The sequence below is a fragment of the Mastacembelus armatus genome, chromosome 15, assembly GCF_900324485.2.
Source record: "Mastacembelus armatus chromosome 15, fMasArm1.2, whole genome shotgun sequence".
Lineage (NCBI taxonomy): Eukaryota > Metazoa > Chordata > Actinopteri > Synbranchiformes > Mastacembelidae > Mastacembelus > Mastacembelus armatus.
The window spans coordinates 17,847,314-17,865,403 of record NC_046647.1 but is presented as its reverse complement, the minus strand read 5'-3'; the positions used below and the strand labels follow the sequence as shown (position 1 = coordinate 17,865,403).

The 18,090-nt window shown below is 41.0% G+C and overlaps 1 protein-coding gene across 2 annotated transcripts; it reads right to left on the bottom strand.

Moving 5' to 3' along the window:
* Positions 1-526: 526 nt before the first annotated feature.
* adss2 (adenylosuccinate synthase 2) lies at positions 527-16,683 on the bottom strand. Of its 2 annotated transcripts, XM_026308537.1 has the most exons (13): positions 16,380-16,683; positions 11,110-11,212; positions 9,945-10,013; positions 9,802-9,852; positions 9,588-9,654; positions 7,497-7,604; positions 6,660-6,741; positions 6,436-6,562; positions 5,015-5,169; positions 4,324-4,448; positions 3,993-4,090; positions 3,481-3,630; positions 527-2,679 (listed from the first exon to the last, which is right to left on the bottom strand). In XM_026308537.1, exons 1-13 carry the CDS (start codon positions 16,572-16,574, stop codon positions 2,627-2,629), a joined length of 1,383 nt encoding a protein of 460 aa, XP_026164322.1. In that variant the 5' UTR covers positions 16,575-16,683; the 3' UTR covers positions 527-2,626. The 2 variants fall into 2 exon arrangements, with proteins under 2 accessions (XP_026164322.1, XP_026164323.1); XM_026308538.1 differs by lacking the exons at positions 9,588-9,654; positions 9,802-9,852; positions 9,945-10,013; positions 11,110-11,212; positions 16,380-16,683 and adding an exon at positions 7,737-8,348.
* Positions 16,684-18,090: the final 1,407 nt, after the last annotated feature.

Sequence of the window (18,090 nt, the reverse complement as noted above, 5' to 3'; positions counted from 1 at the left end):
TGAAATGAAAAATGAAATGATTTTTTTTTAACCTGAAAAATGGCTTCACTGTAAACAAAAAGGGGAAGATTGCATGTAAAGGGGTTAAACAAGAACAGCAGTTACTGTGTGTTGAGGGATTTTGTGTGTATATTGTGCGTATGTAGCCTAAAACATTCATTCAGTCTTAATCAGATGCCAAGGTAGGAGTGTGTGAAAGGGGATTCAGTGAACGTTGGCAGTGTGAGCAAGTAAAGGGATAAATGTTCATTCAACACAGAAGCAGACAAACTTGCACACAGAGCTGCTGTTAGGAAATAGGAGATACAGGCTCAGAGATGGCAAACATACACTGCAGCAGAGATAAGTGTTCACTGCTTTTTATCACCCCTAACCAGCACCACAGGGCTGAAAGGAGCACCCGTGGGTCAGTGATTCCCTTTGAATTGAATGAGTTACTTTTGCCATCAATAGTTTTCATTGTAAGAAATTCAGAAAACAAATTTCAAATTTTATATACAATCTCAAGACAAAACTGAAGAGCTAGTATTTTTTAAATTTCTTTTAATTGATGTCCTGAGAGAACTGGTCCAGACTGTATGTGAGTCACCAGAGAACAGCTGGTTTACATACCATTATATATAACCGACTGACAAAGATTTTATTCCAAAGTTATATATTGATAATTTGACTAAATGCTTCCTGGAAAAATGGAGAAAAAAGATCAGATCAGTCAAATCTAATGATATAATGTTTGTACTTAACTTTGTTTTGGAAAAACTATGATATATAACTTATTCACAGCATGAGCACACTGGGCTGTAAATAATGCCTCCAATATTGTCTGTAATATAAATAAAAATAGGTCATAAAATTACAAATATTACTTAATGGGCAATTTGTAAAACAGTGTATGGCAATTTTCTTAACAAAACTTAAGTTTTACATTCAGAGCTGTTTTGTTTCAGGAGCTTCAGCTCAACCTGAAGAGTGGTGCTCACTAAAGGAGCACTCCTCCTATTTTACACATGAGTTCAGTTTACAGGAGCCTTTGAAAACAGCTGTGACTTTTCACATCAGCATCCAAGTGACACATGGGAATCTGGCACATCTCTTAAAATGTTCAGCTTTATAATGTAAGGTAATATAAAGCCAAATTGAATGAATACAGCATTGGTGCATAGTAGTTTTTACCTCTCGGGTGACAAACTCTATAGTCATACAACAAGCTTGATTTGTTGAATGTAACATTCACAAATCACTAAGATGGAAATCTTTTCCCATCCCACGGATGTGCCATAATTAAAGATGAGCATTAAGTTAAAGGCAGAACAAGCATTTGAGGAGCTTGGATCTTACCAGAAACAATGAAATGCTGATATCTTGGCCCCTGCTGCTTCAGCTTTGAACAAAAAATTATCTTGTGAGTCCCCAGACCTTTTGGAAGACCAATATTATAACGCTGGAGTGCCCAAATATTCAAAGACCAGAAGACAAATTCGATGTGGATTTAAAACTGTAAGAATAATGTGCTGTTCATCAGTCAATTGCAATTATAAACGACTGAGCTATAACTGGAATTTCTGAAAGCATACTGTGGTTTGGCAGAAGACTGAACAAAAAATGAGGAAGACAACCAAGTGTCTGAAATAGTAGTTATCAAACCATTTACTCTTGTTTTGTTTAAAAGTTTGATTGCTGCCTCTGCCTACTCTTTAACAGAACATTGCACCAAAAAAAGTTGAAAAGGAATCAATGATGATAATAAGCTAAACAACCACAAGCAAGTGAATGGATAGTTGCTGCCACAATATCATTCCAAAAAAAGGATAGTTCATGGAAAACCCACCTGCTAAAATAAAACCAAAAACATGAGCCTTCTTACAGTACGGGAAGATGTGTCAACATTTTATCGATAGAATCCAGTGGAAGCAACTGCTAGCTACCAGAAATGTAAAAGCAAGTGTTTTTGGTTGAATACCAAGGCAATAGAAGAAGTCTTTAACATCTGTCTGAAGACAAAACAAACACAAAAAGACATATTTAAAATATTCAAGGATCCCTTTACCATGTCAAAATGTGCCGTACACCTGGAAGAATAAAACATAAAGCAGATACAGTCCAAAGCATCTAAAGTGCTGAGGTTAAAACTTTGAAAAAACAGATTTACTGGACTGGCACAGCACATTTAAAACACAGAATAGATTCACAAAAATACACAACCAAACATCTGTGGACAGTTCCTCCAGGCAGAGATCCCTTGTCTGCACGTGTTGAGTCTGTTCCCTCAGGTTGGCTCTCAGACCTGATATACTGTATGTCTGAAATGAATAGCTACTTTTTACACTGGGACAAATTAAAGAGGGACCTGACCAGGGAACTGTTCAATGTCCAGGTGTAGATGTTGGAAATCATTCATACAGGGAGGTCAGTGTGATAGATGTCTGATCCAGAGAGGTCCAGTCTGTAACATGGGAGTCTCTGATGGTACAGTGATAAAGCATTAAGAACAGACATGTGGGCCGTGTCTCTGTTGGAGAGTTGAGACAGGTAGGTAGGCTGTGTGTGTGTGTGGTGGGGAGGAAGAGAAGGGTACAGCAGATTTGCTGCTGTGTAACCTCTTTGTTTGCATTTCTCCTCCTTCCATCTAGAAAAGCTGGATCATGGATTCCCGAGACTTGCCCACTCCAATCCATTTTACTGAGGAAATAACAAAAGCAGAGGTAGGTGTTTATTTCTCCACAGCAGACGCTGGGTTCTGGTCTCAGGTCTGTGTGCCAGTCAGTATTTTTAAATGCACTCTAGGAACCGCTACACTCAGAAAGCAGGTAAATGGAGAATGTGTTTACATCCATTGTAGTAGCCTTGTTACTATAAATCCAAATATAAATCAAATTTCTCTCTGAGCAAGGAAGAAATTCAGGAGGTGAAATCAGGTTTCTGTAATCCACTAAGCCAAAAAACAGGTTATCTTGTTAACATGACAGTAAATAAAATCAGCTTACTGTAGAGCCAGCTGTAACTCAGTTACTTACGCTCATGTAAAGCCTTTGCTTATGACTAATAACCAATTAGATCATAAGCATCGTGACTTGAAAGGGAGGACTTTTCTTTCTTTTATGAGGCAGCAAATTATTTTGCACCATTGGTTGAAAGAAACTGAGTTTTATATACTGAGGAATCAACCAATTAATCAATAAAACAGTATGCAGATGAATTAGCAGTTTCAGTCCTTATTTAGCCCATTATAATAAAGATTAAAAACTATTTTAATGTGGGGCTCAAAGTGATAGTACCGAGACAGAATGGGTGATATGATAATAAGGAGGAAATTAAACTACACAACTGACATATTAAATATACCAGTCTATACAGTAGCCTGTTTCTGATTATGTGTTTCTGACACAATCAGATTGGACATAAATAACCTGAAGCGTTGATTCAAATGCTTTTTTTAATGTATTCTCTGTGATTAGTGATTGTGTGTGTACGTAGTCATACCAGGCACTCCTACATGCTCCTCAATGAAGCGGACATATTTCTGGGCGTTCTCAGGCAGTTCGTCAAAGCTTCTAGCGGCCGAGGTGTCACTATTCCAGCCGGCCATCGTCTCATACTGGACCTCCACTCGCTGCAACACCTCCTGATTGGCTGGCACAGAATCAATGAGCTTTATAAGGAGACAGCAAACACACAGCTACGACAACAGATCAATATGTTTCTGACTGGAAATGGGGGCTCCCTTTAAATAATCCTATCGACTGAAAGAGGCAAGGCAAAAGGCAAAAAGGCAAAACAGACAATATATTGTGAAGGCAGAGATATAACAATGGCACTTTTCACTGCCATCAGTTTAGAAAGAATGTCAAACAATGATCCTCTCCTGGTTACGTGTGTGGAAACTATAAAAGGTACGGTTGTTTCTAAATTCAAATATTTTTAAATTAGATCCTTCCCCTTGAAATCCGCTGTAATCTATTTTAACACAAGTATTCATTTATACACCGGCTCACCTGGAAAGTGAGGTATAATCTGGTTGTCGACTTTGTATGCTACGCCCACCTTGATCTCTGAGAACACGTCAAGTATGTCCAGTTTGGTGAGTGCTAACCTGGGGGAGCAAAGGGAACAGGAACGTTGTAAGTGCATATTTGTAAATATATAAGATATCAAGTGGAATTATTGTTAAGAAATCTTTCTCTTTTTTTTGCAACTTTAGATATAAAAGCTAATGAATCTACAATGATAGTAAATAAATAAGTTCCTTTTTTGCATATTGTTTTTAATTTTTCTACATAAAACTACTTGAATCAGAACAAACACACACATTCACACTAAACTCACGCGGTGAAGCCATTAATCATGTGTGCATATTTGATAAGCACCAGATCCAGCCAACCACATCGTCTCTTCCTGCCTGTGGTCACCCCCACCTCCTTCCCTCGAGTCTGAAGCAGCTCACCGATCTCCTGATGACAACAAGACGAATCTTAGGTTTTTGCTGATCTTCCTACACATCTTCATGGTTTGAGTGATGGTTGAATGAACAGTCACCACAAACATTCAATTATTAATGATCAGCCTCTGCATTCATGAGCAGGTGTCACAGACAGATTTATTTACCTTAACAAATGAAATATAATCTTTGCTAACACTCCTGGCAGTGTAGCTTAATTTCCTCTGGGTGGCGCTATTTGAAAACATAACTACTCATCCAGTTATTTCACCATGTTTTGACCATGTAGGCAGTATAAGGTTTGGATGAAGAATATGTTTTCTCCTCAAATGTTCCTGATTTCTCAACTACACTTAGTATGACGACACACTGCACAGAGTCACCTGAGCTGAAAGCTGTACAGCTTTAAACTTTGCTGTAAATTCACTGCTTCTCCTGTGACTTACTATGTATCCTTGAAGCACTGACTGGGTGATGATTAGAATATTTCTTGTAAAAACACTGTTGAAAAGACTTAGCACTGATGTTTCTTGTTTGCATGACGATGGGTGGTATAAGTTACTGAGCACACCCACTTACGTTGCTCTGCTCTGAGGGGAAAGCTCCGATGCCCACTCTGGTGGTGTACGCCTTAACAACCCCGTAAACCTCCCCGACGTTCTGAGGTGGCATCCCGAGACCCGTGCACACCCCGCCCACTGTGCAGTTGGACGACGTCACAAATGGGTATGTCCCTGCAACAACACACAGAGTGAATAGCAATTATACTTTTCATTTGTACTGCAGGTGCCAGTTGACCAAATCTCAGAAAACGCAATGCTGACGTAGCCTATATGTTTGTTGGGAACATTTATAACTGGCTGACCGACCCAGCTTTGACCTTTCCTAAAACTGAGAACTCCACCCTGCTTCTCCCTTCATTCACTGGTCTGTGACAAAAAAGCTCACTCAGTTAAGTAAAATGTTCTGAAAGTGTGTGACTGAGTTGGCTGGAGGCAAACTGGCTACTGGGCAGCTTAAAAAAGAATGCATCTTGCCCGTCTGACAGAACAAAGCCCTCAGTGAAGTTGAAAGCAACCCCACAGGTCTTTCCTTTGTGTGAGCATACCAGAGGTGATAACCGTTTACAGACTGACACGAACACTGAAACTCTTTATGGGCTTTAGAAAGTGTCTTTCAACCACTGACAAACAAAAGCAAACAAGGATCAAGTTTTCACGCCTAGATGCTGGAAGCTGCCTACATGCAGATCGTCTCAGTGTTCAGAGACGTTGTTGTGTAATCAAAGACAAACAAGTTTGATTTCCCACAGCAGCCCGTTTCCACCAGCAGTCATAGGTCATGTCAAGGTGCTCTTTAGCTAAACAGTGAAGCTTTACACGATCCCAGATTCCAAAGTCTTGAGAAGAATTAAGGCTGGGTCAGGAAGAGAGTTTCTCAACTGACAGTTATTACAAGCATGTTTTGGTAACAACTACTGTTGCACCTCAACTGTAATTTAATCTGATCACAACCATCACTGCTCCGTCGCAGTGACGTACTCCAACTACTACAAAATACATAAGAGATGAGTATGTTTAGTCTGATGTGTCATTATCTGAGAGGTAAAAACACATGCTTTCATATTTCTGACTGTCAGTGACTGATACAGGTGGCTCGGTGCTCATGCACAGTCAAGTGACTTTGAGTGGTTCTAATCCGTGAGCGTGCACGTCAAGCTTGGATGGCAGAGCACGTCAGAAGCAGTTAACAAACTTACCATCATCACTACTGTGAGCTCCAAGAAGCAGGCTTTTGTAAAGAGCATCACAAAGCTTAAGTTTTTCAGGGCAACATCACTGGGTCACTGTATATGCACCGAACAGCGCTTTGCAATTAGGCAACACGTTTCTTCTCAGAGCAAAGTTTAGCACAAAGCAGTTTCAAAAGGACAAAATATGCAGAACTAAACAAGTTAGGAGTATGGTGTGCCTCACACGTACACACAGCGATATACTGACCAAAGTCTATGTCCAATAGTGCTGCGTTGGCTCCTTCTACCAGGATTTTCTTAGGAGGACCATGAAGAGCCTCATACATGTAGTGCACACCATCTCTCACCATGGGCTTGAGCTGCTCCACATAGTCCTAAAATCAAACAACATACAAAAAGTTAGTGTGGAGAGGACAGTTTTCTTCCTGAGCCACTTTCCATGAATACTCCTTGGTTTTTGCTTTTAATTACCTTTAATTTCACTAGCTCTCCCTCGATGTCAATCTCCAGAGTGGGGTACATAGCCTTGTACTGCTGGGCCAGCACTTTAAACCTGCAACAGAAAACATTCCCTCTGACTCATTTCCACCATCAGTGGAAAACTAGACTCTTTTGGTACAATTCTACACCATGTTGTAGTGAGGCCATAAACACAGGAGGCTCACAAACAACACAGCTTGCCATTTTTTACTGTACGTTAGAGATTCAGTCCCACTTTTAAACTACAAGTCCCAGAAACTAAAGAGCCCCAGGAACCAAACAACCGTCATGAACACTGCTGAAAAATAGCCCAATAATGGAAAAAGCAATTCTTTGTAGTGTGAACATCGAATTTCTTCTAAGAAATGCTGCTGTTCGTGTTGTAAAAGCCTGTCTGTGAGGGCTCGTTGCAGTGCTTTGACTTTGGAAAAGCCTTTACATTGATCTGTTGCTCCAACTTGAACAGCCTGGGTCATATTTCAAAGCAAGTCCCCTGCATTATTTTATCACAGGGCTGTTTTTGGTCTTAATGGTTGTTTAGATTTATATTCTTCTGATAAAAATGCTGGTAACCCTCCTCAGTTCCTAAAAATGTTACTGGGAAAGTTCTTTCAAAGGACATAAGATACATGTGCACATTTGAAATGCTGGTAGTTTCTGAGTTTCTTGGTTCAAGGAGTGTTTCAGTGAAAAGGCCTATAAGATAAAAAACCAAACCAAACTAGACTTAACTCATATGGTCTTTGAAGAGGGTTATCAGTAACCTACCGAGTAAATATACTGAAATATTGAACACCAGAGATATAATCCTGTACTAGTGGAACAGACCTTTCAGAGAACTGAGTGAAATCAGCGAGCAGGTCACATATCCGGAGACCGCTACGGGCTGCCTTGGCGGAGTACACTGGACCAATCCCCTTCTTTGTTGTCCCGAGGCTGGGTAAGGCCGAGCGAGGAGGGAGGAAAAAACACAAATAGAAGTAGCATCAACATGTGATCTCAGTTCACAACATGTCTTTTTACAGTTTCAGACACATAATCACTGCACAACAGTTAACACGTCCTCACCATGTAACTACCAGGCTGGTTTAACTTCACGGAAAATAACTTGAGTCTGGCAGGACCATAGCTTTAAGTGATGTTTATGAAAGATAATCATTTAAAGGTCAAACATGCAGGACCTCCAGTGGACGTCAGACTGACATTGGAAACATTCTCATGTCACTAAAAATGGCTGCAAACTCCAGTAAATCATAGAGTGATAAATTAGAGAGAGATGTCTGAAACTGAGCATTGAGGCCATATCTTTAAACTGTCAAATGGAAATACTTGTTTATCTAAAGCCATTTAGCATGTTAACCTAGCTGACAATATCCACATGACACACTCAACATCTACTTCTTGTAAAGTGACCTTTTAAACGAAAGGCTTGGCACAGCAAAATCTGCTCTCTGCACATTCAAACTACAGAACGGAAATAGCCAAAGATCCGTTATGGTTATTAGGTTTCATCATTAGCAGCAGCTTAAGTAAAACATGTGATATCCAATCACCAAGTGCATGAGTGAAGGGTTAACACTTGCTGGCAGTTTTGGAAGAAGTACTCAGATCATTACCTGAAGTAACTATTTACCTATATAAAATACAGTAAAATAAATAAATAAAAACATCAAATTTCCATAGTCCATAAGTTTAGTTATGTAAAAGTACAGAAGTATGATCAAAGACAGGTAATTAAAAGTGGTTGGTTCTGCTCCAGCAGCAGAGTCTGCAGGACAAGTGAAATCCACCAGCCTGTCTAACAATCTGCTGAAAGCTTATAATGACTGTGCTATTAAGGCACCCTGGTGAAAAGGCATTCTCTCTCTCACACACTCACTCACACACACTCACTCACTCACTCACTCACTCACTCACTCACTCACTCACTCACTCACTCACTCACTCACTCACTCACTCACTCACTCACTCACTCACTCACTCACTCACACACACACACACACACACACACACACACACACACACACACACACACACACACTCACTCACTCACACACTCACTCACACACTCACACACTCACACACTCACTCACACACTCACTCACACACTCACTCACACACTCACTCACACACTCACTCACACACACACACACACACACACACACACTAGCTGGCTGCGTGTTTGGGGCTTAGGCTGTTGAGCTGGTAAAGAAACCCCAGCTTTGAACAGGAATGCACTGGGTTTCTCCTGAGTTTAATATTCGGAACACTCCCCAGGCTCAGCTTAACATTCCTCACATACCGTGCGTCCTTATTGTTCACTAACTGGGTGAATGATGTATTAGAAGTAAATTATTTTAAATTGGTGTGGAATAAAAGAGACTACTCCAGAATTGGATTTAATACACGAACCAGGAACCTGTGATAAAACCTGCTCTCTCTGCTGTTGAAAAGATCCCCCTGGCTTTGCACCTGTCTGTTATCTCGTCACACTTCCAGGCAGAGCAGTGTTGAGATTATGCATGTCACTGTGGAGGTGAACATAAATGTAAGTAGAAACTAAAGATCAGGATCAGTTTTGACTGTTTCTCAGTTCATTTGCTCTGCACCAGCAACTGAATCCTAAAAAGTAGTGTTTTGTGAAATGAAATTCTGCTTTGGTCTTTGGTATTTGGCTTACAAACACAGACCGCATCAAAATGTGTATCCACATCGCCGAATGTTGCAGTGGGTGCTGGTCATGACTGCCAAGGGTCAAATCCATGAAAATGAGCCAAATTCTTCGTCCGGAAGACACAAAACGTGGTTTGACTCATCTACGTTTGTGAACATGGTATTTGTGGTTGGGTGGGCGTGTGTGTGTCTGTGCGTGCATGCATGCACATACTGCAGCCATTTTTCAAGCGACAGGTTTCTTACTTCTTGCCTGCTTGCTCTTGTCTCTGCTGTTCCTGTACGCCATCAACCGCTTGGTGGAAGTCAAACACTGTGGAGGAGGGAGAGAGGGGACACACACTCTCACGCACCTCAGAGAAAGCAAGGCTCACTCATCCACACACACATTTTTGCATGCACACATTCAAACATTCACACAGATTAAAAAGAGTCCAGGGGCAGACCTGGCTGAACTTACCAATATGTGCTCTGTCTGAGATGATCAACCTTGTCTCCCAGTCCTTTAGACCTACACACACAAATACACACTGGTAATACATACATACTCAATGTTCTGCCTATAAGATACTGTATGTATAATATACTCTGTACATCACCCACTTTTCCCTTTGCGTTGATTCTTTTCTGCCTCTTCAAACAGGCCTGGAAGGTGAATCACTACACCATTGCCTGAGGCAAAAAAAAAGCAAATAAATCAAACTATATTAAGTTTCATGGTTGTGTACAGAGATATATCTGTTTCATAAAAACTCATTGCTGGGCCTGCAAGTGACACCATCGAAATATGAATTACACATGTGGTACCAGACCCGCTGGCCTGTGATCTCTTAAGGCAACATATGGCAGCTTCTGATTGAATGAACACACCTGATCCAGCTAATCAGCAGTGGGAAGGTCAGGGGTCATTGGAAAACAAGCAGGTCAGGCCTCAAGGAGCAGAGTTGCCCAACCCGGGTGTAAACTAACACTTCTTCTCTTTGACAGAGCTGGCCCAAACGAAGTTTGTTCACAAGGGTATTAAAACATCTGACTCTAATTATCTTTTTAATTGGGTTGCATTAAACATAGGAGGTGAAGTAATTACTTTGACCAAATTAAACATGAGAAATGTGAGAAGGCTAAAAAATGACACTAGCAATAAATGTGGAAGATACCATAGTGCTGGAGGCCATGAATGTGTTTCTGCTCAGCTCATTAGAAATTAGCATGAAGTCGTCTATTCTCCAGTGTTGTAATTCTTGTCTTCAATGCCACGACCAGCACCCAAACAACACTGATGAAATGCATGTCGCACTTGTCGCACCTTGGTGCAAGTGTCTCTTGAGTGCCTGAGCCTGCAGAACGTGTTAATGTTTCATTTATCGAAAGTGAAAAAGCAGAATCATTATTTAGTATCGACAGATCATACATCTGTCTCATGTGGAAGTGCAAATGTGTGGAGGTTTAGGAGCCAGAAAGAAAAAAATAAGACACCATTAGCTAATGAAATTACTGCAGATGTGTGGATGTGACATTGCCTGCAGTCTGGCTGTGAGTCAAACTGATCGCACTCTCTGAGGCAGTCTGCAAAATGGAGACTGGATGAGCAGCAGGATAAAAGGACTCCCTTTTATTAGATAAAGAAAATAGCAAGGAGAGATGGCCTTGGAACTGTGTGTGAGAAAACTGATGTGTGGTGTGTGCATGTCAGTAAGCATACAGATCATACATATGAGACTGTGAATCTAAGTATTCCTGAATGCTTGCATATGTGTGCACTACACACCAATGAAGGCGGTGACCTTGGGGTTGATGATGCCGCTGGGGAGGAGGTGAAAATCGTACTCCACTGAGTCAACCACCACTGTGTGTCCTGCGTTGTTGCCACCCTACAGAGAAGAGGGAGAGACCAATGAGGAGAGACAAACAGAAACATGGAGAGGCACGAGTCTAACGGAGGCTCTGCAACATTGTTTGGTGGAGTTGGAAGTGAGGCAGAATAGTTGGCAAGTATCAACAAGCAACATACAAAACCCACTGCCTATTAGTCCGGTATGTCTGCGATTCTAGTCTCCTGCTCACAATGTATGCACATTTCAACTAAAGGTCTCAATCCAGTGTAAACCTAATGTCATATGTGTCAGTAGAAAAGTTAAATGGATTGTTGGTACAATAGAGATAAGATAAAAAGAAAGAAAATACAGAAAAAAAATAGAAAAAATTATGTGAATAATCTTCTAGTCAATAAGCTCAAAGCCAAAGGACATGTCCTGTCAAGACTTGATAAAAGCAATTTAGAGATATTCTATAAAAGTTACCCTACCATCTTTGTCGTTGCATAATCATGTACAAAACGTAATAACTAATAAACCTAATAACTGGTTTGTCAATATACATAAAAATAGCGAAGGTGACCAGAGTGTTCCTGTGGATATAAATCAGGCCCAGCATGTGCTTTAACCACACGGGGATATTCCTGGCCACAGCAGTATCGTGAACGGGGAGAGGGGGAACAGATGGGTGGGGGAGCAGATGCTACTCTTTTTTAGATACTTTATGATCCACCCCTTCCCCCATGGAGCCCAACTCCAGTTCTCACAGTCCCATGATCAGCTTCTTATTCCCATCACAGGAAACTCAACTTCTGAATCTGACCTGGTACTGTACTGTGGTGGCAGCCACAGTGGTGGGTTTGATGTAGCAGAGTCGTGTCAGGAAAGATGAGCTGTTTGGCACATCCACCTCCTAGTACAGTGCTAGACTGAATTATCCTCAGTCAAGATGTCATCAAACACATCAGTCGTGTATAACACCGTGTCTCTGAGCAGCAGGGTGCCATTGTGAGAAACCACAGCCTGAACAGGTTCGAGGTGTCATGCCCTTATGTTGGCAACCACCTGTGCTCTCCAAGTATTGATGAGAAACTTGTGTCATTTATTTCCAGTAGGTCTATCTGTAGGCACATTAAACTGGTGTATAATGAGCTTCAGACGCTTTTAATCAGCCCTTTCATGTCTTGAAAGATCTTATGAACTATGTTCCAAAAAGTCCAGTGAAACAACAAATCTGTTAGCCAACCAAGCCTCTGTTGTAGCAGATATCCTTAGCAACTCAATCCAATACATTGTGTATTGTGTATTGAGCTGGGTGTCTCTAGCTCAGCTCATATGTCTCTTATCTCCAAGCAAAGTGAAAGCATAATGAGCCATTAGTACAATAACAATTCATTTTTTGTTTTTCCTCTGGATCCTGTTGCACTAAAAGTTCACTAAGTTTTCTTGCTAAGTTTTTTCTGGCTGCAGATTTTCTAGATTAATCAATTTAGTGTTTTGACCCTTGAAGTCAGAGGATATTAAAAATGCCATTAGACTTTCCCAGCACTCACAGAAACACATTGACATTGCTTGTTCTGCCAGGACAACACTCCAAAATATAAAGACACTCAATTTACTAACTTAGAAATGACAGCAAATGGAAAAATTGAAAACATTTGAAAATGTGTAACTGACTATCAAAACAGTACTTTTCTTTTAACTGACTAACAAATTCAGCTTTTGTTTATTGAAAGCAGGTGCTCTTTTTGTAAAATCATTACACTTCCTGGCTCACATTCATCCTCCTCATTTACGGATAGACATTTGTCTCTTTCTCCACTCTGCCTCTATTTAGTAACAAACATACCATTTCCTTTTTTGTTTTCTGTTGCTCTAAAGTGCCAGAGTCACTTCTAAATCATCCTCTTCCTTCTGCAGCCTCAGCTGTGAATTCTAACACAGCCACAGCATGTGTTGTCTTTGTTTTATGTTATTCAACCAATATGGCCTAAAACTAGGTATACTGGGGCCTTAAATGTGAGAGGAGGAGAATGTATCTGTCTCACTGACTTGGTGAAACATGATATTGGTAAGTGTGACTTGAAGGACTGTAAGGAAAACCAATCAAGACTGCTGGCAAAGCCTGTTTTATAAAAAGATCAACGCCATGTTCTCCAGCACATTACCACTCACTGACACATCAACAAGCCACCAGCGAATGTATACTCACACACCATAATGTACAGTGGGATCACTGTGCAGGACCACTGCCAGAAAGCAGTTTATTTTTACGTGCTCCTGCATTGGCAGGACTGTGGGGAATAGGAAGCTCTGAAGCTCAGGAGAATCTCTGTTATGTCAACTTGTTTCCAGCAGGGACAACAGCCTGCTGAACTGCAAAGACTGAACACGAGCAGCCAAAGATTAGCAAGAATGGACGGGTTAATAAGGAAACAAAGGAAGATGGTGCTCAGCAGCAACAATCATTTTCATTATCTGCAAATCACAGTGTTTATCATCGTCACAATGAAAGTAAAAGAAAAATCCTGGTCCAAAAGATATTTTAGGTAGACAAACTATATGAAATATTTGATATCTGAAAAGATTGAAAGCCTAAGAGTCTTCAGAATCTGTGAGGCTGAATTGCACAGAGGAAATTTGGGGTAAATGCTTCCCAGTAGAGCCACAACAAATCAAGTCAATTAATCAACAGACAAGAAGGAATAGATATTTTTATATGCACAGTCTCTATCAAGACCCCCGCTGAGAGCCAGAGACCTGTGAGGTTTTGAAGTCTATTCAGTGAAAGCTAAGACCACCACACTGAGCTGTTCACAAATGTGTTGTTGCCAAAACACAAGGCTCAGACAGACAGTGAATATACTCTATACAGTTAATTGTCAGAGACTAGTAGACCAAATATGACCAGACCTCAGTGGCTATGGCATGTGTAAAATGGAAAACATTTTTGTAAGAGGCTCGTGGCCATCACAGCAGAAGCTTTTAAAATATTTTAGGCAGGGATTCAGCCCTGCCTGCCTACTGGTTTCTATCACTGTTTCACCTGCTCCCTGTTTAGGGAGATCAGGACCAGGAATTTTCCCACTACACAGTTGGCAAAGAGTAGAGAAAGCTCTGGCCGTGTCACGTCAAATGACATTTTAGAGTCTCCAATCCACCAAATTTACCTGCAAATTCAACACAGTGGAAGAAAATAGACCACTGAGCAAATGTGCTCCCCACATCCATTTAAGGATGGGACACAGCCTGAATACAGCCTGACACAAAAACACACCAGGGTCTCTGCAACTTTAACAAGTTAGATTTTCTACAACCTTTTTAATATCAAATAGACTGAAATTTAATGCCCATTTCACCATCATACTTTGTATGATGAAATACATTACAGGACTATTTATACCCCAATTATTCATTATTATATCAGATTTTTCAGATCTTCCCTGCAGCATCCAACAATAACGATAAGGTTAATTCCATTTCCACAACCTGGACAGAGATAATCAACAAAGTGTGGATAAATCTATTATGAATTAATTTCAGTTTTTGTTAGAACTGACACTTGGCTGCTCCAAACTGATGTGTATCCTTGTTACTGTAGCTCGCAGCATTGTGACAGTGTTTGCCACAGGTCTGACTGTGCTGACTGATGGTCTCCTGCAGCACAAACACTGTCACAGCAGTGACAGCCTGCAATCATATACAGAAACATTTGACTAATATCAGAATCAATGGCAGAAAGGAGATAATCCCATCCATCTATCCACTATCTACCGTTTATCCTATCAGGGTGGTGGGATGGAGCAAATTCCAGCCAGTGTTAGGAGAGTGGGGGGGGACACACCCTGCACACATGGCCAGTCCATCACAGGAGAAAAGACTTTTAAGACTTTTAATACCTTTTAAAACTTGTTTTGAAGAAACCGATTCCAAGGTGTTCTAAAGCTTTTCAAGTTTAGCAGACACCCAGACAAACTGTGTGTCAGTACACAGCACAGTACAGCTACGAGCACTTTAAACATCAATTACTAATGTTAGATTGACAGGGAAGCAACATCAGTTTGTTTGTTCTGAAACAATGACATACATTTTATTGACACATGTATCACATCACATCTTATTGCTCTGTTTTGCACTGTTCCCCTGACCAGCCTGTGTGAAACAATAAGGTGGTGTAGATACAGTTCCCACAAAGCAGTACATTGTGTATAATGGACAGTATATATGTATACGTCCATGTACTTTCTTACTTACTGTTTATTTTCATAGGGCTGATTGAAAAATAATAGAAAATATAGAATATCTGCAGCCTTATTCTTTAAAGAAAGAAATGCAAAGTGTCATGTTGATGGGGGACTTCCCACAACCTGGCAAGCCAATCGCTGATTCTTTGAAAAAAATACTCTTAGCATCAGTTTGTTCTCTTTAAATAAATGTTTTCGAAATGACATTGCTCTACTTGTCTATGCACCTTGGGTTCGCCAGTTTCTAATTAGCCAATTTACAATTAACTCAATTATCGATTAAACAGTCCATTCAGCGTGCAGTTGTTAATGCTAGTAAGTCAATTATAAATTGATTTGGGTTCAGATGTCCTGCAGCACTAATCGTTTAAATGCCGTATTTATAACTATAACCTGAAAACAGCTGTAATCAATTTCTAAGCCATTAACAAACCTATTGATAAGAGTTTGTAAACCCAGACTCTGTGACCTTATCAGAAAGTGGCTGATGGCTTCAAAACCATTCACACGACCAGGACTCTGCAATACTCACAATAATCATATTCACACCAGTCTGTGAATGAAAACCCGGTTCGGTTCAGATGACTCGAAACCAGCAGCAGTGGAGTCGCTGTGCTAACGGGGTGAGGAGCTTTAAGGCGCTAATGGGGGCCAGAAAACCCCCCTCTGAAGTGATGCACCTGCTGGCTGCAGCTCCCCAGGGGGGGCATCACCTGCCTTGTCATGTGCACACGACAGCACACAGGTGATCACAGCCCTGCAGGTGTGTGAGGAGCCGAGCAGCTAGCAGGGATTCAAGGTGACATTAGCAAAACGCCGCGAACAGCGCACTGACTGACATGCTGCCTTAGCTAACTTAGCAGCCTGACGCTAAACTTGACGCGTGTTACAGACCCGGTGGTTTGGTTACTGAGCTGCCGGGGCTTCCTAACCGGGAGCGGATGCCTGACAAGTGAGTGCGGCACCGGGGGCTAACCAACCTGACATCTGCACACCATATCCGCGTCTTGTGCCAGCAGATCCACAACTTTTCCTTTCCCCTCGTCGCCCCATTGAGCGCCCAGCACCACGGTCACTTTGTTGCCGACGGACGGTCTAGGTGCCCGTTTCGTCGAGCCCCCGGTCCCGCTGCCGTTCGTGGCCCCGGCAGGTTCCTGACTCCCACTTTCCGACATTTCAGCTGGGTCCCTGGTTGACAATGTTGTGCGTCCTTTCGCCCCGCGCTGCGCTGCAGCAACAAAGATCGCTGAGGACACTGAGAGGCTGAAGTTCGCTTCTCACTCGAGTCCTAAGGGGAAAATTAAGGGACAATTAAACATAAAGCAGAAAACCACAATATCTGTCTTTTGATGTGTTGTGAACACATAGTCATCATAGCTAAACATATTTGTTTTATTTGGAAACACACAAGTTTTTCTACTGCCTGTTTTCCCATCAGGGGTCACTTTGGGTCATGCTTTTTGTTTTGTTAGTGTTACAATCTGCTGCATTGTGTTGCCTTCCTAGTCGGAGTGAGCTTGCTGTGGTCCTTTCATAAATAAAGGACTGTTGGCAACAAAGCAAAACTGTGCAGTAATCACCCACCACCACCTGTAAGTTCACTTATAGTACTACACTGTAATACTACACTGCTGAATGCAAACTAGCTGTGTACTCAAACTTCACTACTCTTACATCTAAAGTATACTTTTTCATATAAACTAGTTCCAAGAACTCATTAAATTCTACACTTACAAGTATATTATATATATCTGTGTACAAAATGATTACTGCATACTTTGGAAATATGCCTACGTTTTTCTTAAATTTACTTTAACTATACATTTATGTAAGGGTATATTATAATGCTATATTAAGCTTAAAATACCATGTTATTACTTTTTCCTGCATCCAGACCACAATGGACCATGTCAAGCTCAAAAATAACCAGGTTGACACATTTGTCACATTTGGAGTGGATTCATTCAGGGAAGTTTCAAAACACAGCTTCTAGTTTTTCCTGTGTGGGCCACATCAGATCAAAAACCACTATGCCGAGACTTGGACCAGATTGACAGGGAGCGAGTATCTTAAGACAAGACTATTTTCACATTTGTGACTCTTTTGTTCTATATATATGAAAACAGTTTTTACAAACAGGCCTACAGCAATGTTCCTAATGAAGAAATACAACAAAATACAGATTTCAAAAACACAAAACTGCGTTAAGGCTTTCACAACATTAACTGCTGCAAAAACCATTAACTTTTCCCTTAACTGTCGAGTGTGAAGCTGACTTCAGCGTCAGGTCGTTCACTCCACGGCAACGTCCAGACGCCAGGAAGTAGCACACCTCGCACATGCGCACAAGTGTCACACGATTATAAATGAACATGAAAACATGCAACGTTTACGCAGCTGCAGCTTCATGCATCAGAAAAATAAATCACTTTTAAGCTCAGTGGGGATTCAAGTAAACAAGAGTTTAAAACATTTATTAGCAAACTGTAGTTTTATGGACTAGAACAGTGCATGGAAACTGAAGTGAATCATCTTGATCGTTTATATCATCTCTGCAGACACTCCCACTACTTTGGAGGTGTGTCAAGCCCGAGAGCACTCGATCCACGACAGGTCATCACAGTATTGCTGTGGTCAATAAAAATACAAATGCGTTTCTGCACAGTTTTATATTTGTGTGCTGTGGTGTCA